At 38.1% G+C, this 22,713-nt stretch overlaps 1 protein-coding gene and 1 non-coding gene across 2 annotated transcripts; one reads left to right on the plus strand and one right to left on the minus strand.

Moving 5' to 3' along the window:
* Nucleotides 1-1,879: 1,879 nt before the first annotated feature.
* On the minus strand, nt 1,880-15,571 carry LOC135476660 (splicing factor 3A subunit 3-like). Its single transcript, XM_064756765.1, has 16 exons — nt 15,365-15,571; nt 14,429-14,476; nt 13,073-13,125; nt 11,978-12,083; nt 11,703-11,775; nt 10,835-10,926; nt 9,966-10,048; nt 9,367-9,439; nt 8,589-8,654; nt 7,678-7,746; nt 7,131-7,198; nt 6,595-6,705; nt 5,376-5,613; nt 4,564-4,674; nt 3,764-3,854; nt 1,880-3,222 (listed from the first exon to the last, which is right to left on the minus strand). The coding sequence occupies exons 1-16, from the start codon at nt 15,458-15,460 to the stop codon at nt 3,089-3,091; spliced, it is 1,512 nt and encodes a 503-aa protein (XP_064612835.1). The 5' UTR covers nt 15,461-15,571; the 3' UTR covers nt 1,880-3,088.
* A 2,484-nt stretch (nt 15,572-18,055) lies between these two features.
* Trnaw-cca (transfer RNA tryptophan (anticodon CCA)) lies at nt 18,056-18,127 on the plus strand. Its single transcript has one exon. It is a non-coding gene; the product is annotated as a tRNA-Trp (tRNA).
* Nucleotides 18,128-22,713: the final 4,586 nt, after the last annotated feature.

A 22,713-nucleotide genomic window follows, 5' to 3' on the forward strand; every position in this document is an offset into this window, starting at 1 on the left:
TACATAAATGCAGTTTGAAAGACCCAGTGGTTGCTATGGTTACCAAGCAATCCTATCACGTTTTCTGCACTTATTACCCAACTTGTTAACTTGGAGAAAATTGAAGACCACCAGAAATACACAGGTTCATACATGTACCTAAAGAACCAGTACAAAACGCCTGAAATTGATCTCAACAAGAAGTGGACCAACAGTTTCTCTCTAAGTCTATTTACACTACTTAATTTCTGATCTCATAATTCCTGTTTTCTTACTGATTCAGTGGAAGCTGTGTGTACATGAATTAGAACGGCAATATGTGAACTTCAAAACTTGTCTTGCAATTCATCAATTCATCAGCATTGTAAGCGTGCAGAAGTTTTAATTTTAGTCAACATCTACATGTACGATCGTTCTCCTGGCAATATTACTATTGTAAAAGGACTCTGCCTTCTTCCTCCACGATCAGAATTTCATGAAAACAAATTGCTTTGTAAGCATATTTTCTTTAACTTTACCTGCAGCATAATCTGATTTTTAATAATTTGGCTATGTTTGGAAGGATCACGACTAACACAGTACATACATATATATATATATACACACTTATAGAATATTTACAGGTATACCATTACATTGTGTGCAAGATTTGTTATTGTTTGACTTCTAATTTTTCAACTTTTAAGGTCGGCTTTGGAGAAAGACCAAGCATTTATTTCCTCAATAAACTCTTGATTATTTGACTTTTGTTTGTGCAGGAATTTCACAAGACAGTAGCTTTGACTAATTTTGATATTTTGGAAAACTGCTGCTTGAACAGTTTTTATTGAAAAAGGGTGAAAGTCTGGGAAAGGATATCGTTTATTTATTTGTATATTTGAAACCTATACTTTTTCAGATTTGTATGATTAAACTTGCCAATTAAATATTGTTTATCACAGATGTCAAATCTTGTAAACTTACAAAAGTCAAAAATAAATGTCATAATGATGGAGTGATTTTGTTGCTGTCTCTTGTTTATTTGATGGGTGTGTTACACGGTACTGAAGAATACTTGGTGTATTTCATTTATGCAACTGCTGCCGGTATTATGGAAGGAAGAAACTTGCCAGAGCCCTGTGGAAACCACGACCCATTTCCAGGTAGTTGGCCGACCTTCCCAAGTACTTTTGTCTTTTATGTAGAAAGGTTTTTACGTGATTCAATTATATGGTCAGACCAACCACAATACAGTTATCTTACATGGGAAAGCTCTCCCAATAGCTCATCAAAGGTCAGTTCATTCTGGCCAATCCCATCTTCCCGCCTATAAACCTGGGTGCTGTTGTATAAGTAGACAAATGTGACTTGACAAACAAGTCCTAAAAGATATAAATGAGTAGCATTTCAGTGAGTAACCCTAATGCAAAGTCTTTTCAACTAATCTTGTTATCACGACAACCAGGGAAATGGACAAATGTTGGCATGACACTGATCGTAATTTCTGCACATGTGAGTTGTGCCGAAAAAGTATCGAAAGTGTTCAGGCCAGGCAAAATAGTCTGGACAAGGTCATACCTGTTCAAATAGAGAATACAGGGAATTGCCAGGCTGGTTTTCTATGGCAAATGTGGAAATAATCAACTGTAAGGCATAACAAATTGTTACCTCTCTACCAAAAATTAAAAACTGCACATGCAAAACACTCGGAGTTTTATCCTGGATTCACTGACCTATCCAATTATAGACTGAATAAGGAAAATTGGTTATCTAGTTGCCATGGCAACTGCCCATGATGGAAATAGCTCTGTGGGCCACTGTCTCCCCCAATGACACCTACACAGATATAGTGAGATCCATACCATGCAATGCTTAGAATATACAGGACAGGCCGTTGCCATCGCATGCATGGAAATATGGCTCACATTCGTACAGGCAGGTAAAGAATGTGGTGTTAAAGAATGAAACAACTATTCTGTGGCTACATTCAATGCTTCAGATGTATTAATGAAGTGTATACATAAAAATGCATTCATTTATTTGATTAGTGTTTTAAGCTGCATTCAAGAATACATGTATTTCACTTATAGAATGGCAGCCAGCATTATGTGGGAGGAAACCGGGGCAAAGTCCAGTGGAAACCCCGTGACCATCCACAGGTTGCTGTCAGACCTTTCCACATACGGCCGGATATAAAATGTAACGCATGGAATTAGTATTTGGCATGCGATCAAATTTTATAGGGTAGACCTATTCACCAAATGTGGTCAGAGAAACATGTACAAGATATACAGTGTGTTTCAGAGAAATGGACCCAATTTCAAAGCAGCCTATTTTTACAATGGTACAATGGTACACTGTTACAATAAACAAACAGCTTAATGGTTTATCAAACTTTATGAACTATTTTCTAAATGCTCTTATCTGATAAGCTGCTTGGGTTTTCTCCACCAATGAACTCAATTACCTTAATAAATGTTTAGGTGAAATACTCTCCGGTACAGTGCACAACAATACTCAAATAAAATGCTGAAATTCAATCACATTTTAAATCATATCCACAATTCTCTTGTTGATGTCACACAGATAGTGTACATCTCTTCACCCATGTGTTATTTTGAAAAGAAAGTCTATTCATTTATTTCCTTGATGGGTGTTTCACGCTGTAATTAAGAAAATTTCACATTCCGTGGCCAGTATTATGTTGGGAGGAAATTGGGCAGAGCCTGGGGAAACCCACAACCATTTGCCGGTTGATGGCAGACCTTTCCACTTACAGCTGGAGATGAAACCAACATGAGCTCACAGCAAAAGCATTGATGAGAGGCTCCTGGGACATTCGAATGCTAACCTCCAATCCCCCCACCCCCCCACAAAATCAAACAAACAACAAATATTAATTGTTATCTATTGTGACTGTATATGTGTATTCAACAACTTTTTTTTACAACAGACATATAGCTGTTGTATACAGGGTCATAATGACGAGGTTTAAACATGGATGATGAGCTCACTAAATTATCAACATCATAAAAACAGTGGAATTCTATGACCGATGATACGACAGAGAGATAATGAATTAAAATGATGTATTACATTTATTTAGCAATCAGGAACAATAACTCTGTAATTACAGCAGCCCCTGTCTCTTTAAGTCCTCAAAGGTCTTCCTGTTGACAACATTGCCACTGGAGTCTTCGTACTCTTCCTCAGCGTCTGGCCTCCAGCGTTCAGACTCTTTCCCCCTTTTGATTTTGTCCCACACTGAAAAAATAACACAGGCTATGCCTCAATTTGTTGACAAGGATTTTAATCTACTTATCAAGTTAGTATTAAACGTAATGAAGAATATTTCATTTCTAGTACAGCAATTACCTTTTGGGTGGAGGGAATCCAAATAATTGGAGTGAACCACTCGCCTTTGGCAAGTAACTGATGAATAGTCCCATGTATGACACACGAATTTCTGATGTATCATAAGTCTAAATCAGCTAAATGCAAGGTGACCGCCATAAACTTAAGTAAAACAACCTAAATGGCATTGTGTGTGCTGTCAATCGGTTTGCTGATTCCTACAACCCACATTGAGGCAAAAAGGTGAAAAACAAAATTCAGCTTTCTGACTGTGTAAATTACTACTCATTTGGTTTTCCTGATTTAAGAAAAGGGTGCATTCTGTTGTGTCCATTCATTTCTGTTAAATATTTTCACTCAACTGTAACAAACAGCACCCCTGATTTAACTTTCAAGTACTGCACATACTAAGTGTCACATAATTATATCAGTTGACCAGGGCAACACTCACGTGCCATGGCGTCTTCAATAGAGGTGACATTCGCAAAATGCGCTGTATTGGGAATTCCCAGACACCTCATGCCGTGGGCATGTCGCCACTCCTGAAAACAGGACACAGGTGCGTAAATTCATTGGTAAACATACTACATATATAACTGTTACATATCATACCACAATTTTCATGACTACACTGACTGAAGTCTGAAATCTTCCACATACCAGGACATTACCCAATATTTAAACAACAATTACACGTACAACACAACACATTTCCTATCAAAGTAGCGGACTACATTTAATATGCAACTTTTTAAAAAAACTGTGACTGAGTGAGTGAGTGCATAGGGTTTAATGTCGTACTTAACAATTTTTCAGTCATATGACGATGAAAAAGTCCTTAGAATGCATGTAATGTGCCTCCTTGTTTCAGGACAGATTTCCACCGCTCTTTTATCTAGTGCTTATCCTCATGAACTATCCCGCATGTGATGTACAGATTGGTGGAAGACCAGAGATCTTCGACACACGGTAGACTGTGCAAACACCCATGTGAGAATCATCAACCTCTTGTTGAAAGCAAACAGTGAGAATGGGGCATCCAGCAATAATACATGTAAGTGAGATCTGCTTGACTCTAATAACTGTCAAGAAGATCTGACTTACGTGGGATTGTCCTTTTACATCAGTTCTTAACTGGTATGCACGCATAAAAACCAGGCCACTTCAGTTCTATAAAACTGCGCTAATTAAAATGATGGCACTTTGTTGCAATGATACTACACGCAGGAGTGAAAATACAATTGCACTTACAGCAAAGTGTCTCTGGAAGGCCTTGGGACCTCTGTATGTGAAGTTACCACAGATCTCACACTGGTAGCTGATGTTCAACCCATGCAGTTTGTAGAGCCAATATGGGATAGGCTGCAAGTGAAAATAGATAACTTTATAAAACTATACTAGTAAGTAAAAAAGATACATGTATTTTAATGCATTTTTATGCAATAGAGGAACTACATAGAGTGTATACCATATTTGACCTAAAATTTTGACTATTACTCATTCTACCGGATTCTGAAAGTTCTGTTTACCTTAGAATGTAGAATGATATCCCAATGGAAAACTGAGTTTTAAGACAAAATGAAAATTCCTGTCTTTTTTTTTTAAGACTAATTTTAGAGCAAATACAGAATACATGTGACGTACAAAGATAACCAATACAACAGGTATACAGACTACCTGACTGTAGCTCAGTATGTGTATTACACACAAACTACTGGTTCAAATACATGGCTAATGAAAGCATCAACAAAGAATTTTTCACTTCTTTGATCTGAAATGAATTTGTACGAATACACATCTTTTCGTAACATGAACTCAAGGAAAATATAGTTTACAAATCCCCTATAATAGTTACATCCAATCTGAGCTAAAACATAGCTATACAGACTATGGGTGATGTAGCCTTTTGGCATGAACCAATGAGTAATGTTCTCTCACTACTAATTCAGCTTAAAAAAAATCCCTCTTGGCATCAAAACCCCAAAATTTAGTCTGTCACATCAAATTTTTGCTCATCATTCATACATGTATTAAATCAAAACACCTGATGCCTCAGTGGATACCTTTCCGTCCCAGCCAAGGGGCAGGTTTTTGGGGTTGTACGGGATATCATCGTCATCCTCATCTGAGGATTCCTCACTGAAATTCTCCTCATCTGACTCTTCCCTCTCTTCACCGGTACGTGCCTGTTTACGCTGGACATTTTCGCGTGTGGCGAAGCGCTGCTCGCTGAGGAGCTCCACGAATCTGTACACCTGTGCCTCTAGGAAGGCCATCTCTTTCTGCTTCTCTGCTTCACGGCTACAACAGTGATCAGGGATTTACTTCATTTTATTGCAGAGGATATAAGGACAAGCTTGGCAGTTAAAATCTCAGTTATCCCACGACATTCTCAAAATTCACACATTCATATTCATGGCATGCAATACGAGACCTGACACTCCAAAAATATGCTACATACGTTACTATACCACTGTTCACCCTTTCTCTTGGTTCTAACTCACATGCAGTGAACTTTTGACTACCAGTTCAAGGGAACTCTCCCTTGTCAAGCTTTTCCACATGTAAAGGCAGCCTAAACAATCTAACGACACCACTATTTTTGTCTACTGTTGTGGATTTCATGGTACAGCATGCTAATTAAAGATTTGTGAATTTATTGCCTACAATTCAATGAAAAGGTGTACAGAGGTGAAAGTTACCACCAACTGAACCCATGGATAATGTTGTCAAAACAAGGCAGCTTATTCACTAAGGTTTCAATGGAATATAAGCTAACCTAGTTGCAAGAACATTGTTCCTCACTGTTAATTTCAAATTTTGGTGCATTTGTGTGCCAGCTGTATTCAGCATAGACAAACTAATATGTACATTGCACTGCAGTCTACTATTACCTGTAGCCCTTATATTGTTACGGCCACACCAATTTTAATTTATTTTAATTAATTAATATTTTATCAGTGGAATAAATCTTTTCTTCATGTTGGAGGAGGGTATTAAAATAAAACTTAAAAATTATCTAGTTTGTAGGAAATGTGGACAAATTTTCTTGTTGAAGACATATTTACATGATTGGAAAGCCTTGAAAAACTGGAAAATCAAAAGGTCAATTTTCAATTTAATTTTATACCATTTTCGGACTTTTCCGTCAGCTTGTCGAATGTTGCTTAGACCCTGGTATGTGCTCTGGCAGTGCCTAGACCCTGGTATGTGCCCTGGCAATGCCTAGACCCTGGTATGTGCTCTGGCAATGCCTAGACCCTGGTTTAAATAACAGCTCACCTGTTTTTTCCCACCTTGCCTGGTTTAGAGCGGGTGAAGAGCGAGGGGTCCAGATCCTCCATGTTTTTACCCTTCGTGCTGAACAGTCGCTGGGCTCGCTCCTGAAGGGTACTGTGTACAATAGACATTCAGAGTTTGATTTATTGGCTTAATTGGTAGCTGAAGAACGAGATTTTATCAAACATATCAAACAACCATGAAGCACAATGTTGTTGCTTGTTCTTTTTAGCTGCTAAACAAGCCCTGCTGTATTTCTACATTTAGTATGTACAAACATTAGTACTACATCTATACATGCACTAAATGTGGAGTTTGTTTAGACACTAACAGGAATCTGTGTTACCTCTTCAATATCGCCCACGAAGACTACATTAGAACCTTGACATTTTTTTTTCTTTGCATGTTACTCACTTCTAATAAAAAAATTCATGAAAACCATAATGATATCTGCATGAAATGGCCTTTCAAATTATGCATACTTTATTTAAAATTGATCTGTCACTTTAAGTAATTACAGTCTGTCAGATTTTTCTTACCCTCCACATTTAATCCCCAGAGCCATCAGAGCAGACTTGAGACGATCCAGACCAAGGGAGGCTAATTCCTACAAAACAAACCAAAGGTCAACTCCATTATGTTTACGTCAAAAAAATCATGTGAATTTCAACATTATAAGTTATACATGAAATAAGAGCAACTGTGTATGACTTCCAACATAAATATTGCAAGCTAGACAAAATGTTCACAAAAACAATATTATTCATTAAATTTACCAAAAACAAAGCAAAGACCATACTGGAGTATAACTCAGAGAAGACAAATGAATTCACTGTAACAGTTTCACTTGTGTATCACAAATATCCCTTTAATATACATCTACTTTCTCATGGTTTACTTATTCCATTCTGCACTTTCTCAGGAACATTATTTCATACACATCATCCTCAAATGCTAATAAAACCATTAGCTTACTAGAATACGTGTATTACCCACAAATAACCGCATCAAAAGACAATCTTATAAGCAAATGCACATATGTTGGACACATTTAAATACCAAATCAGCAATGACAGACTGAATTACCTCCCATGAAGAGAATGCAGACAGATCTAAATGAGCTCCTGATCGTGTGAGGGCGCCACTGGTCTCTTTCTACAAAACATGACAAAATTTTAAATCAAACAGAGCTTCTTATTGATCACTTGTTTAGTTTTTAGTTTACATAATATGACAAGATGAAACAGATGTACAGATATACATGTGTATAATATGATAAGGCACATTTATGCAAAGTTTACATCAATTATCAATTTATCCATCTGATTCTTGTTTAATGGCTTTCTCAAGAATTTTCACTTATATGACTGCCATGAAAACAGAAAGCCCATGTAAACCACAATCCTTAGCCAGGTAATTAATCATCTAGAGGTGGATTTGTACTAGAGATCTAATTGGTCAAGGGTCTGACAGTCATAGCGAGCAACTGTTTTAAATGTCTGAGCCAATGAAGGACCTTACATCAACGGAGAACCATTCTCACCAAAAGTGATTGGGGCCTTAGTTGTGTAGTCTGTTGTTTATAACTACATTGACACTGACGGTTCAGTGGCAAGCTGGTTACAATGACAATGACGTTTTGGTGGCAAGCTGGTTACAACGACAATGAAGTTTTGGTGACAAGCTGGTTACAACGACAATGATGTTTTGGTGGCAAGCTGGTTACAATGACAATGACTTTTTGGTGGCGAGCTGGTTACAAGGGCAATGACGTTTTGGTGGCGAGCTGGTTACATCACACCCATGCAAACACAATAGTCAATTCAGCATGTGCGTGAGTTGCAATTGCACTGGAAGAATATCTCCTATATTTTGTAGCTACTGAATACCATAATGAAAATTCTTTAGAACATGGGCACAGCAGGGCAACAAAAATCATACTGTAATCAGATTGTTAAACAACCTCACTACACAAAAGACAAGATCAATTAACTTACTGGCCAGCCTGGAAACATGCCATCAGTCCACTGTTTGTCAAACTCCTTCTGAACAGATTCCATTTCCTAAAAAAAAAAAACAGTAAGTCATATGTCAAGGTGAAAACACACATTCTATTCAGCAAATTTATTAAATTTTACTGATCTAATATTTGACCTGTATTTTGAGACCTTGACATCGTATAAATTGGTTGTGTGCATGAATTCCAAACAGCAAACACACACACAAAACATCTTTAAAATGTACGAATGAATGAAGGAAGGAAGGAAGGAGTGAATATGGTTTAAAGCCACTTCAGCCATCACTTCTTGCAGAAACATGTTTACAGCAGCAGAGAGCAAAGCTTGGCATACACGAGAGCTTAAGATGCGAAACAACTCAACCCAACTGGTCATAAGCAGTTGGTCCCAGTCGCTGATGGTCATACGGTTTGGATTAAACCAGCATACACACAAAGGAGTGAAGTTCAACTCCAGCTGAGGCGTCAATACTTAGCATACACAAGCGCTTTGGACCAGACACAACAGTCACATTGTGTTGTTGGGTCTTAATACTCCAGAGTATGCCAACATAAGGCTTTAAAAATAGTAATGAGTACATATACATCTTTAAAAACAGACAAAAAAACACAAATGTAAAATGAAAAAAAAACCCCAAAAAACCACAACTTCACACACCAGGATTATTTTATATGGAATTTTGTAACTGCCAGAACAGCACAACAGATAAACAACTACCTTTATAGGAGAACGAATCATCTAATACAAACCAACCCACCTCAGCAACATCCATCAATGGTCGTACACGGTTGATGTAGAACTCCAGGTATTCCAGTAAACTCAGAAGGTATCTACAAATCATATCAACATCAAAATACCGATATGAAGAACAAGAACAACAAGAATGCATGTATAGATGCTTGCGGTTTGAGCAAGAAGATCTGTGAAAGGCAACATACCCTAAATCCTAAACAAAAATTCAACCACCTACATACTCTATGTTATGGCAGATTAGAAAAGTGTTATGTGATCTGGACAGGTTATTATATAGTTTTTATCTGACTGTATCACCCCTCTCCCCCCCCCCATTAAAAATAAAAATAAAACAATTTAGTGTTGAAAATCTTATGAATTAAGTTTTCAAACTGCATCCAAATTAATACATTACTGATTGAATTTGTTGATGATACTGGGTAAACACTTCTAAAAAAGCATCTTCAATAAACACTTAAAACAATCAAAGGGATAAATAAAAAGATGGGTAAGAATGGTCAGTTGTTGTCATTATAAACTTCCCTGTCTTATCATTCCCATAACAAAACAAACAGCGGAGAATTTTCCCATTGTTCCACATACAGATGATGTAGAACCACTCACTCTCTGTAGCCTGAAGTTTTCCTGTCCTTGGGTACATCAAACAGCTGATCAAAAGTTGACAGGTAAGTGATATAGTCTATTTTCTGTGAAAAACAAAAACAAAATTTTGCACCTAATTAAAATGCAATACCCATTTACACCACTGCATGTCTGGATATCAACTTTGTTCTTACATAGGGTCAAATATAGACTGATCAAAAAAGCATATGCGCTTGGGTTTAGGTAGTCCTTGACAATTTTTCAGTCCTATGATGTCAAGTCAAGGTGTATGTACATATACTGTCTCTTCTTGTGGCAGGGTGAGCCTATGCCGCCAAAGTGCTGCTGCCACTGAAGCATCATGCCAAAGACTCAGTCACCTTAAACTGATACCCAGCCCACCAGTCCTGTTTCCTTGCTCTAACCGCTCAGTGCTGAGCCCCAGGTGAGGCAGCAGCAATTACCATTTTTGAAGTCTTTCGTATGACCCGACCCGGGTTTGATCCCAGGTCTCACTACATCGAGGCAGACGCTGTAACCATTAATCCACCAAACCAGTGTTTCAAAAAGTAAATCCATGATTCACATGGGACATACGTGCATGCATAATCCTTAATTTAACCATACTTTTGATAATACGTATACAGAACACAATATATACAAGGTGATCTTTATACAATCTCTTTGAAATAACAGATGATTTTGTAGATGCAAGCTTTCTCACATGTCATCTAATCTTTTCTTTTCCCCTAACCTTTTGGCATATATCAGTATTAGAGTAGAGTTCCTAAATAACACAACTTCATAACATTTTACCGCTAACATAAGAAAAGTGATTTACATGGCACTAATTACTTGGCATAACAACGCATACTGAAAACTGGACTTACATCAATTCCCTTCAGGTTGATGAATTTCTCATAACACTGATGAAGATCAAGGTATCTACCATAGCCTTCCTCGTCTGTAAAGTCTGTCATATCTGTTAAACACATCACACAAAATTATTAAGTTCCCGTACACACCTTTAAAGTCTGTTTCATCTGTTCAAAATACACAGAACAGTATTTTCACCCGGGCTCTACCCAGTTTCCTCCCACTAAAATGCTAGCCGCTGGAGGATAAGTAGAATGTTCTTGAGTGGGGCATTAAACACCAATCAAATCAATAAATGAATAAATTATGAAGTATGCATCTATGAACAAATAATCATAAAATTATCACTGTGAAATCTGTCCTATCTCTTCAAATACTAGTCTGACACCACCATCATAATTAACCAGGCACTTCACAAAAAAAGAAAAAAAAAGACAGACATAAAGCCATAGATGACATATCAAGAGCTGGATTTCCACCTGTGACCTTGGAACAAGATCCTTGCTTCAGCCAAATGAGTCAGTGAGGGTTTCTTTAAGTAATCAAGTTTAAGACATGTACTCATAAAGGATATTGCACAATGAAAGATACCATAATATTTTTTTTTAAGTGAGAAGGGAAAGTGATAACCTACAAGCCTTGAGTGGTATTCATCCGTCACTGCGCAATATTATATTTAATATCTATATTTTGACAATATAATGAATCTGTGAATTTCAACAAAGTTAAGCCATGTTTTCAGCTATGTCGTACATTATGTCTTAAATGATTTTGTCTTGTTGCCTGACATCGTGTCTTAATGCATGGTGAGGAATGTTAAAATTGACTACAGTTGCATTATGACTGGAGTTGCATAGTTAATGTTTCTCGTTTGTGACTTACTCTGCAGGTCATCTGGTGGATTCTCTCGCAACTTTGCCAGCTCATCAAACTCCACTGACATGGGTACACTGATCTGAAAATGGAACACAGCAAAAAAATTTTAATACTTATTTCAGTTTTCAAAAAACATTTTACTTATACAATGGCAACCAGCATTATGGTTGGAGGAAACCGGAAAGACCCCTGAATATTTGCAGGTTGCACGGCCAGTTGGAGAGCATAAAGGCTGCCCACAGCTCCGAAATGTGTTTATGTGATTATGCTACTTTCTTCACCTCATTTGGATGCCTCCTGTGGAAGTCCTTGATTGATTTTAGCCGTGTGTAAAACTCCGAAAATTCATTTGGTCCTGAGAGAGCAGCGACTTCTTCTTTCCTTTGCCTGAAACAAAAAATTGCGAACATTTGTTCAAACTGAGCGGGAGAACTAAAAAAAAAAAGGAAGAAGCAAATTGAGAGAATGTGTACCCCACATTAAATATGCAAACTTATTACTTGGATCATGCTGGTTTTCGACCTTGATCTGAGTTATTGCAGTTATTGCAAAAAACCTATGGGGCCTATTATGAATTCAGGTTCTCAGGAGTTCCGCGTGGGGGCGCTTGCGCACATGCTGGAAATTGGGGTTAGAATCATGGCGATAACAGCTGCGTACATAAGTGTTGGGCGAATGGAGCGTGTTCTCAATTAAAAAAAAAAATCAATGCCATCTTTGCTTAGGACTTATTTGTTTTCTTAGCTTTTGTGGCAATATCCATGTGTCAGTAGTTTATTTATATCACACTAAGCATTAACCAGCACGGGTGGTAACACACAGGCATAGGGACAAAAAATGTGTATGCCATAGGTTTTTATGAACAAATCCTCAGTCTCGCACAAAGTCAAAGTCAAAATATACTCCTTTTGATTTAAACAATGTACATCTTCTCGCATTAAGCACTCATATGTACTGAGTACAAATCCAGAACACCATATAAAATGATGACTTTCTTCATATTTCACTTACAACAAAATTTGTCATGGATGCATTAATTGAGAACATACTCCTTTTGCCCAACGCTTATGTACGCAAATGCCATTCACCACCAGGATTCTAACCGCAATTTCCAGTATCTGCGCGGAATGCCCCTGTGCATATCTCCCGAGAACCTGAATCCGCAATAATGCCTAACTGACTGACTAAAGGCAAACAGACAGATTTACATAAATATCAATCCATTTTTGCAAAAGCAAGGACTAAAAAATATTTTGATTGGTGTTTTACGCTGTAGGAATAAAAAATATCAAGAGGAATAATTGGCAAATTTCATTAAAATGTAGGCATACATAATTTTATTTTGATTTGTTAGTACATGTAAACTTAAACCTTACCCATCTTTGTCTTCATAAAGATCCCTCAATTGTGTGCAACATTCAACATGCCTCTGAAAGATGAAGTGAAATAAAATAAATAGGATTAATGAAAAATGTGTCCCATGAGATGCTTTTATTTGATCATTCCTTTCACTGGTGTTTGGTGTGTTCAGTCCTCTACATTGTTTCCCTGACATGACAGCAATCAGATGTCTGCATGGAGGTAACCATTTGTGTAATGGCCAATTGCATCTTATGTACTATAATTTTATTTATTTATTTATTTATTTTTCGAGTATCAACCTGAATGGCATAGCCAACAGCTTGTATGTGTATATGCTAAGTTCTGTTAGGGGGAAATAATCATGCACAATAATATATCAGTGAACACTGTTCTTGAGTGTGCCCAGCCAGAACCATACGGCTGTTTCATCTGCAAATACATGCAATGTATGTACCAGGGTTTGCGAAACGGTATGTGGATTTGTATTTCTGAAATGATTTCTTGTCATTGCCTTACTGATTTATGGGTTATTTTGTGTATTTATTAGTCAATGTCGACATGTAAAATGGCGTATCCCTATGGTTGACCATTTAAAGCAAATATGTTAACATCTGAAGGAGTTGTATTGTTTACGTCATACAGCCAGCATAGCTGTATTCATTATTCCCAGCATACTTGTAGTCAAAATAATTCATATTTACAGTTTATGATGCTTCTAACTAAGTCATGTATACCACAGAAGATAGTTTTTCATGTAAATGTTTGTTTATTTGTTTGATAGACTTGTACATTGCCATGCATATGTACAGATGCTTGTGCGCTGGTTGACTTGTACATTGTTTGACTTTGTTTACTTGTAACTTGTATGTATGTATGCTTTGGGTTTTATGTCGCACTTATTAAGTTTTCAATATGATGTAAGTTGTATGTGATAGCAGATTAAAATTAAGACAACATAAAGTTAGAAATAATACACTAAAATTATATTTTTATTTATCTTTGTAGTTAATCTGTTCTGGATGCCAATACAAAGTGTACTGATGTGTTACAGACAGAATATCAGGGAAACTACTACATGTAGTATATCCACTAATCGATAAATGCCCTGACATTAAGTTGCAGATGGAGATGCACAGAGAGATGGATCCATACAACTTTATCACTCACATGCTATTATGTCCATCAGTTTCTAGAGTACTTGTTAAAAATAAGTCCTATTTCAAAACTACACGCAATCATCTAGAGCTGAAAATCATAGAGGACCAGCATGGCCCTAATTAAACTGACATTAAAATACTTTGCATTTACTTGTACACTGTATAATTCTGGAAAACAATGCATAACTGCAAAAACAAAGTAGAACAACTTACATCCAACAGTGTTTTTTTTCTGTGGTCGGAATTAATCTGGTCTCTGTTCTGTAATTAAAAAAAAAATTATGAAAAAATAGAAAAAAAAACGGGAAAAACAGAAATGTCACCTTACCAGCATGGTCAATAGTATCAGAAGTCCATTACCTAGAAGTATGCAAGTATATAAGAAGTCTGTTACGTCATCTGTAGAAACTCGTGAGAGATCAAAAGAAAAGTGTAAAGTGCCATGGAGACTAGTTATAGGGAAGCTGCATACTTCTAGGTAATGGACTTCTGATAGTATACAGTAAGTTATTCCATTATACGGTGGCACTTCTTACAATAATGTAATGTCGAGCCAAAGTTTTTACATTTATCTTCAGGTTTCTTTCTAACAAGGTAGGCCATCAACCACACAATTATGTGTAGGGCGAGTTGGTAGAGCTAGTCTGTTAAGGCTAGCATTAGAATTGTGCTAGAAATTATCCTTCTTTCTTTATGCACCAATGACAAGTCGACGGGAGCATTAATTTTGGAGACACAGGCGATGTTTTGGGGTTGGTCACTGCCAGAATTCTGCAGCTGGCAAAACTATATGAATTGTTGTGTATGAGATGATAATGAGTGAGCCACCTCCTATGATAAGTATGTGTAAAAAGACTCTACAATTTACACTCAGATTTTTGGAATACTTGTGGCCATTTCAGTGTTTTCAACCTTTGTACAAAGACAAATGTGGAAAAAGATACGATGCATTTACATGTATATTTAATGATCCAGGGCCATGTTTGTGAAGTACATCTATCATTGTCAGTCATAAAACTTGAGGAAGGTTGTACTCCTCCGAGCTGTGCATGTCAAGATGTAGTGTACTGTAGTATGTCGCATACGAACTGAATGAAATTCATTTGTTAATCCACACATTACAACAACAACACCATTAATTCACCGTACCGTTTTCTTTGGGTGAAGTGTCTCCTTCACCATAGCATCCATCAGCCGTTCTCGTTCCTCATGATACCGCCGTTGCTGCTCCAGCAAAGTTTCCATCCTCACCTTTCTTCACACTATTAGTTATTGTTTCTTAATTTCTATCTCACGTAGCCGACACGCGAATTTGTAACATCGGATGAGTCCCTTTTTCAGTCTCAGCAGTGCACCTCCTCGCTGGGACCGCGTTTGGGGACCGCTGCACACTGGGACTGGTTGCCGCTAACCTCAACCATAAATCACTAACCTGCGCCTTGATGCCTCTTAGTTTTGTGCACACGACTAAATCATTAATATAAATCTTTTATTATATATTTTACTATCCCAGGTCTATGTTCTGGTTGCATAGGTCTACGCTTAGTTTATACCACGGTTATATTAAAAATTCATTTAGAATATATTAGCAAATATTCGTTGTTATCAGAACTTTTATTTTAATGAACCGTAATACAGCAATGACTGCGAACTATCATATTTTCCGGCATATATTTAGTTACTTATACCATGATTTGGAGTTAATCTTTCAGACTCAATCACAACTGGAGGCTACTGGATTAATATTTTAAATAACTTTTACAGCATGAAATCACCTAAACGAGGGAACTATAGTCACCCTTATACATTATAAACACATGTATATACGAATATGCCTAGGCCTATATCATAACACCACCGCCATAAAAGAACTCATTCTCCTTTTAAACCAAATGTATACATACTTCCATTCTTATAGGCTCGTTGTGAGTTCAAGTCCAGCTCATGCTGACTTCCTCCCCGGCTGTAAGTGGGAAGGTCTCTCAGCAACCTGCGGATGGTCGTGGGTTTCCCCCAGGCTCTGCCCTGTTTCCTCCCATCATAATGCTGGCCGCCGTCGTAAACGTGAAATATTATTGAGTACGGCGTAAAAACACCAATCAAATAAAGAAATCAAATAAATCCTATAGGCTACTGTGACTTGAACTTTTAAATTTTACAGTCAGCCCCACGAGTTATTTGTATACCACCTGTAATCGAAAGGACGAGAGACGCAATCGTGTTAGTGCCGATCTAAATTTAGGAACACCAGTAACGTTTGAATAAGTTTGAAAGCAAAAACCACTGAAGGTTACATAGAAACGTACTCTAGAAACGGGAAAGAGGTAATCGTCCGTTACTTTTGAATCACACTTTGCTCGGTTAAGGTGTGTAACGCTCGTCATTTTTGAACTGTATCTAATACCGCTTAACCTGGGTCTAGGCGGCGTAAAGGCAACCATGATCATTACATCTGCATGATGCCTTTATGAACAGTTGCAATCAAAGCGCGACTGAGATACCTTGTTTAATTGTTATTTGACATGGAACTCATTCATGGGCTACGAATTTGAACTTTGATGCCTGGAATATCCACTGTCTGCCCGGCAACATTGAAAGCTTCTCTCTTGTGTGTTACCGGCTTTATTTCCTATTTGTATAATTTCTTACATACCCTTGTCTTTGGGAGCTAGTGTTAAACGTTGTTTTGGAAATGGATCTTGCGATTATCGACTTGGAACGCCCTTTACGGACTACGAATGGTACACGAATGTCATGATGCTTATATATATCTACTGGATATGCTCAGACGCTCGTTCCAATTTTGCATGAAATTATCCTTTAAAGAACCTTAGTTTCACCGTAGACAGAAAAACATTGATATTTTCAGTACTCTGAGCCAGCCATACATCATTAAACACGAAATTATAAAGCAAGTCAAGTAATCACGTACACCGGGTTTTCTGGACTGCGATAAAGATATACACCATTTTACATTATATTATACATCTGCTTTGACAGAGTGCGGTCGTCAAAAAACAACAATGTCGTCCAAAATCTAACTATAATGAACACTCATGTACGTTTTGTGAATAAATCATTCCTTCCGATCAGGTTCACCATAAACAAAGTCATTTTGATTAGTGCGTCTATAGTACACTAATATACTAGCCTACTATAGACCTACCAGCTAGCATAACAGGAGAATTGTGTTTTTTTTATAGTGACCAATAATCAACTTATAATTTTGCATTCCATGTACAGCAAACTTAGAGAGTTGATTTCTGATACATGCCTAATCGTCGACATATTGAATTGCTTACAAGCAATAAACCTAAAGGGTAAAACTGCCAGTTGAAATTCTCTATATTAGAGGCCCCACACACGGGAGGCTCTTTTTTAGTCCCACGGTCGAGTTTGGTTGATAAATAGGAACGACAACTCTGGAGGATACAACCACGCGCTTGTCTCCTTGGATGTCATGTACCAAGCTATGAAGCAAATTCATCGTTAGGCGCCATAGAGAGTGCATTTAGATTTTCACAAATGTTAGTTTATTGAGTGCCCACATCCTGTCGACGAAAACTGCCATTTTAGAGGGATTAGGGCGAGTAACGGTACTTGTCCCAGCGTGGAGCACCAGTCCTCTTGTGCCGGTTCCAGCCTGCGATGGCTGTTGGACCCTACTCCAGATATCGATAAGGAACAAGGTACTAGTCAAATTGGAAGAGAGCGTGCCATATTGTCGAAATTAGGCAATATGGAAATAAATAATTATTACGTGATGGAGTCTTCGATGTGTCTTTATACAATTGCAAAATCAGTTATTTGTGTCCGTAAATGAACAGTCTTTTGCATGTAGACTCCGTGGCGCAACGGTAGCGCGTCTGACTCCAGATCAGAAGGTTGCGTGTTCGAATCACGTCGGGGTCACGACCATTTTTGTTTCTTCTTCCTTCTAGTAATCAGGGCCATATAGTCACTGATAACGATGAATACATCAACCAGACCAGTACGAGAATAAGGAAGTGTAAAAACGCATTGCACTGCCGATTACGCACACATTAACCTATGCTGCGTTTTCCGTACGATGTACACCCTCGATGTACATAAACCCAGATATCACTACAGACACAAATTCGGACACATTTCTGACACGTAACTTTTATTAACACGGGCATCCTATCTTTCGATTATTTATTTATTTACTTATGTTATTTATTTATTTGATTGGCGTTTTTACGCCGTACTCAAGAATATTTTCACTCATACCATGGCGAACAGCATTACCAGAGGAAACCTAGCAGAGCCTGGAAAACCACGGAAACCACGACCATTGGCAGTCCTTTCCACGTACGAGCGGAGAAGAAGTCTGTAAGGGTACCATTATCGGAGAAAAGCAATGAGAAACAACTGGCTTATTTAACTGTCAGATGAGTGATAGGCCTTACACAAGAAATAAACACAAAAACGCCTGACTAAGCTCAATACACATATTTGAGCAATTTGAGAACTATATTTGGGTTCGTAACACAAACCCCGCCCCCCCCCTCCCCCAAAAGAGATAACTGTACAGATAACTGTAAAGTACAGTGGTTTTTACAATCACTAAATATAACACATATATACAATAATCATAAAATGATAATACAAGGGATATATGAACATATACAAAGAGATATACATATACAAATCTCAGTCAGGCTCTAGATAGCATGTCAGCCTCAATGTTATCCTTACCAGCACTATGTACAATCTCTCAATCTTAGTAATAAACTTGGCATTTCCTACCCTATCACTACAATCCTCAATACTGGTAACAGGATAAGAATCCGTCTTGATGACAGCATTGACCTTTCTGTAATCCACACATAGGCACATAGAGCCATCCAGCTTAGGGATAACTACATTGGTGAACATCAGTCAATCTGGCCAGGCTCTAGAATCCCGTTCTCCAACATGTGCTGTATTTCCTGGCTAACAAGCTTTAACCTTGCAGGGTTAATTCTGTAGGAGTGCTGTTTGATAGGTACAGCCCCTCCTACATCTACATCATGTACTGCATCATTAGTGCAATCTGGTACATCCGAACTTATCTTAGGATAATTCTAGAGCAATTTACTAATATCCTGTTTCTTTAGAAAGATGACTTAACACTTCAAATAAAATTAACATCGTTAACTTCCTTCACCACCTGATATGGTTCACCAAATTTGGCCTTAAGCAGTTCCTGAGGAAGGGGAAACAAAACTAGAACCTGATCCCCAGGAGAAAATTTTCTTGGCTTAGCCTTCTTGTCACAATATACTTTCTTTTTCTCCTGAGAGTTCTTCAGATTTGCACGCGTTGTCCCCCAGGCTTTATATAACCTGTCCCGAAACTGGAAAACGTATTCTAATAAGTTTCCTTCTGTTTACTGGGTCAAGATACGCTTCTTCATCAAAGCTCAAGGACCTCTAACCTCATGACCATACACCAACTCAAATGGACTAAACCCAGTGGACTCATTGGGAGTATCCCTAGTGGCAAACAATACAAATGGAATCCCTTTGTCCCAATCGTTAGGAAATTCCATACAATATGCTCGTAGAGCACTCTTCATGGTTTGGTGGTATCGGTCCAAAGCACTTTGGGATTGAGGGTGATAAGATGTGCATTTAAGCTGCTTAATCCGAAATTGGCACATAAATTTGACACCTGGTCAGATTGTGTATTCTTAGGTAAACCATACCTGGTGAAAAACTGTAACAGGCTATTGACTATCTGAAGAGTAGTTATTTGTTTCAATGGGATAGCATCCGGAAATCTAGTAGCTGTATCCATAATAGTAAAAAGATACTTGTATCTTAAAAATGTCCACCTTTAACAATCTAATGAGCTATTCTAAGTACTTTCTGTCTATAACTTGGAGGTAAGACAACCTGACTAAAAATTGCCCAATTATCGTTAGTTGATACACAAACTGATCTATATTTTCTTCTCAACATCTCACCCTTCATGTAATAATCAACAGGTACCTCAGCTATTTCTTCCAAAGATAAAGCGGACTTACTTAATCCTGTTCTTGTTGTTTAACCACATCAGATCGAGAGAACACAGGACTGTCAAACTCCTGATCCTCCTCTACACCATCAATATCAAGAAAGAAAGTTTCAGTCAAATTAATATTGCCCACTGAATCCCCAGTGGTAATAGAAAAATTGTCTTCCTTCTCCCTAGCCCTGTGACCTGGTAACCACACAAGAGGGAAATATACCTGGAAACTCCTCCGGTAGGCCTTCTGTATTTCTTCCAAAAACCGGAATACCACAGACATGACGACACACCTTCACTGATAAGTCATTACCCAGGTCAAAGGAAATACCTTCCACAGACAAAGTATTAACAACCCCTACAGTTACTAAACCAGCCACCAAATCAGAACCAAGGGTAACCTCCAGTAATGGAACCGACTTCCCCGGGCTCTGTCCGCTTTCCTCCCGCCATAACTGCTTTACAACTAGAGTTAACAAAAGCTACTGACTTTCGATCCTCTCTCCTTTCTACGACTGGGCACGTGAATAATAGATGTCCTGTGGCTTTACCCTAACGGCAAGAAGGTGGACTTACATCTTGAGGTTTGGACTGGACGTCCTTGACCTCCAGCTCACCCAAATAAACCTTGACCTCAATTGAATTCCTCCAAGAGAACAACCTGCTTTAAATCCTTAAGAGAATGATCTACCTTCAGAACCTTGTACCAGCTATCAAACAATGTTTCTTTACCTCTGGCAAACTCCACGTAAGTTTCACCAGACAGTCTCCTTATCTCTCTGAACTTCTGCCTATAAGGCCTTCGGCCCAAGCTCTTAGGCAGACAAGACAACTGCCTTAACTCTTTTGTAATCAGCCTTTCCATCGCTAACTAAAGCTTAATTTACTCAATATGATCACTTTGGCTCCAAGTGTCCACCATTTCACCTTTTCTAATACTCTGGCTTAAGTCTAATTCCAACTTGTCAGACGATGTTTCCTTAAATTCTTTATTTATTACACTATATTGTGCCATTATGGCTGGAAAATTTAATATAGATTCATTCCTTGATAGTAAGGATTTGTCAGCTGTTGAGCTGTCTGAGTTAAGAAAGGCAGATTTAAGGAAAATATCTAAATTGGAATTAGATTTATTTATTAATTTATTTATTTATTTATTTGACTAATGGACAAAAACTTCAACCCAAATTTCAGAAGAAGTGGAATTCACTGACTTCAAAATTTAGCACTTACAAACAGACTGGAGAGAAACATAAGTCAAATGTGCGTTCTTCTTCTGACAAGAGGACCTTCCAGTCCAAACGTCAAGATGTAAATCCACCTTCGCTACTGTAAAACCACACTACACCTACTATCCACGTGCCGAGTACTGAAGAGAGGAGCGGAAGTCAGTAGCTTTTGTTAACCCAGTTGTAAACGTGCGAGGCCACAAGTAGAGATAGGTAGTGTTGGTCCTATCGTTAAGCCACAAGTTAAGGAGGTAGGGCAGACTCCAAAGACTGGGGATTCATGTCTGATCATGTGATTATTGGTAATGGAGTTAATGTGTGTCCTCATGTCTGTAGTTTTCTGGTTTTGGACGGAAATACAAAAGACCTATCGGAGAAGTTTCCAGGCATATTTCCCTCTTGTGTGGTTACCAGTCACAGAAAAGAGTTAGGGAGAAGGAAGACAATATTTCTATTACCACTGGGGATTCAGTGGGCAATTTTAATTTGACTGAAACTTTCTTTCATGTTATTGATGATGTAGAGGAGGATCAGGAGTTCGACAGACCTGTGGTCTCTCGATCTGATGTGGTTAAATAACAACAGTCAGATCCCGAAGATAAAGTCTGCCTTATCTGTGGAGGAGATGTGGTTACTTTCTGTAAGTCATGTCACATCTGTCAGCTGGTAGGAAAATCACACCACAATGTAAGACCTGCACTAGTTATCCGCATTCTTGCTTTTGATGATCCCTTTAGTAAGGTACTTATTGATTGCGTTGGTCCATTATCTAGAACTAAGTCAGGATACAAGTATCTTTGGACTATTATGGATACAGCTACTACATTTCCTGACGCTATCCCACTGAGACAGATAACTACTCCTCAGACAGTTACTAGTCTGTTACCGTTTTTCACTAGGTATGGTTTACCTAATGAAATGCAATCTGACCTGGGGTCAAAGTTTATGTAAGGCTTATTTCAGGAAGTTATGTATCAGTTGGGGATTAAGCATCTTAGATCCACAGCTTATCACCCTCAATCCCAGGGGATTTTGGACCGATACCACCAAACCATAAAGAGTGCTCTACGATCGTATTGTGCGGAATATCCTGAAGACTGGGACAAAGGGATTCCGTTTGTATTGTTTGCCACTAGGGATACTCGTAATCAGTCCACAAGGTTTAGTCCATTTGAGTTGGTGTATGGTCATGAGGTTAGAGGTCCTTGAGCTTTGATGAAGGAACGTATCTAGGCCCAGGAAACAGAAGGAAACTAT

This window comes from Liolophura sinensis, chromosome 1 (assembly GCF_032854445.1).
Source record: "Liolophura sinensis isolate JHLJ2023 chromosome 1, CUHK_Ljap_v2, whole genome shotgun sequence".
Taxonomy (NCBI): Eukaryota; Metazoa; Mollusca; class Polyplacophora; order Chitonida; family Chitonidae; genus Liolophura; species Liolophura sinensis.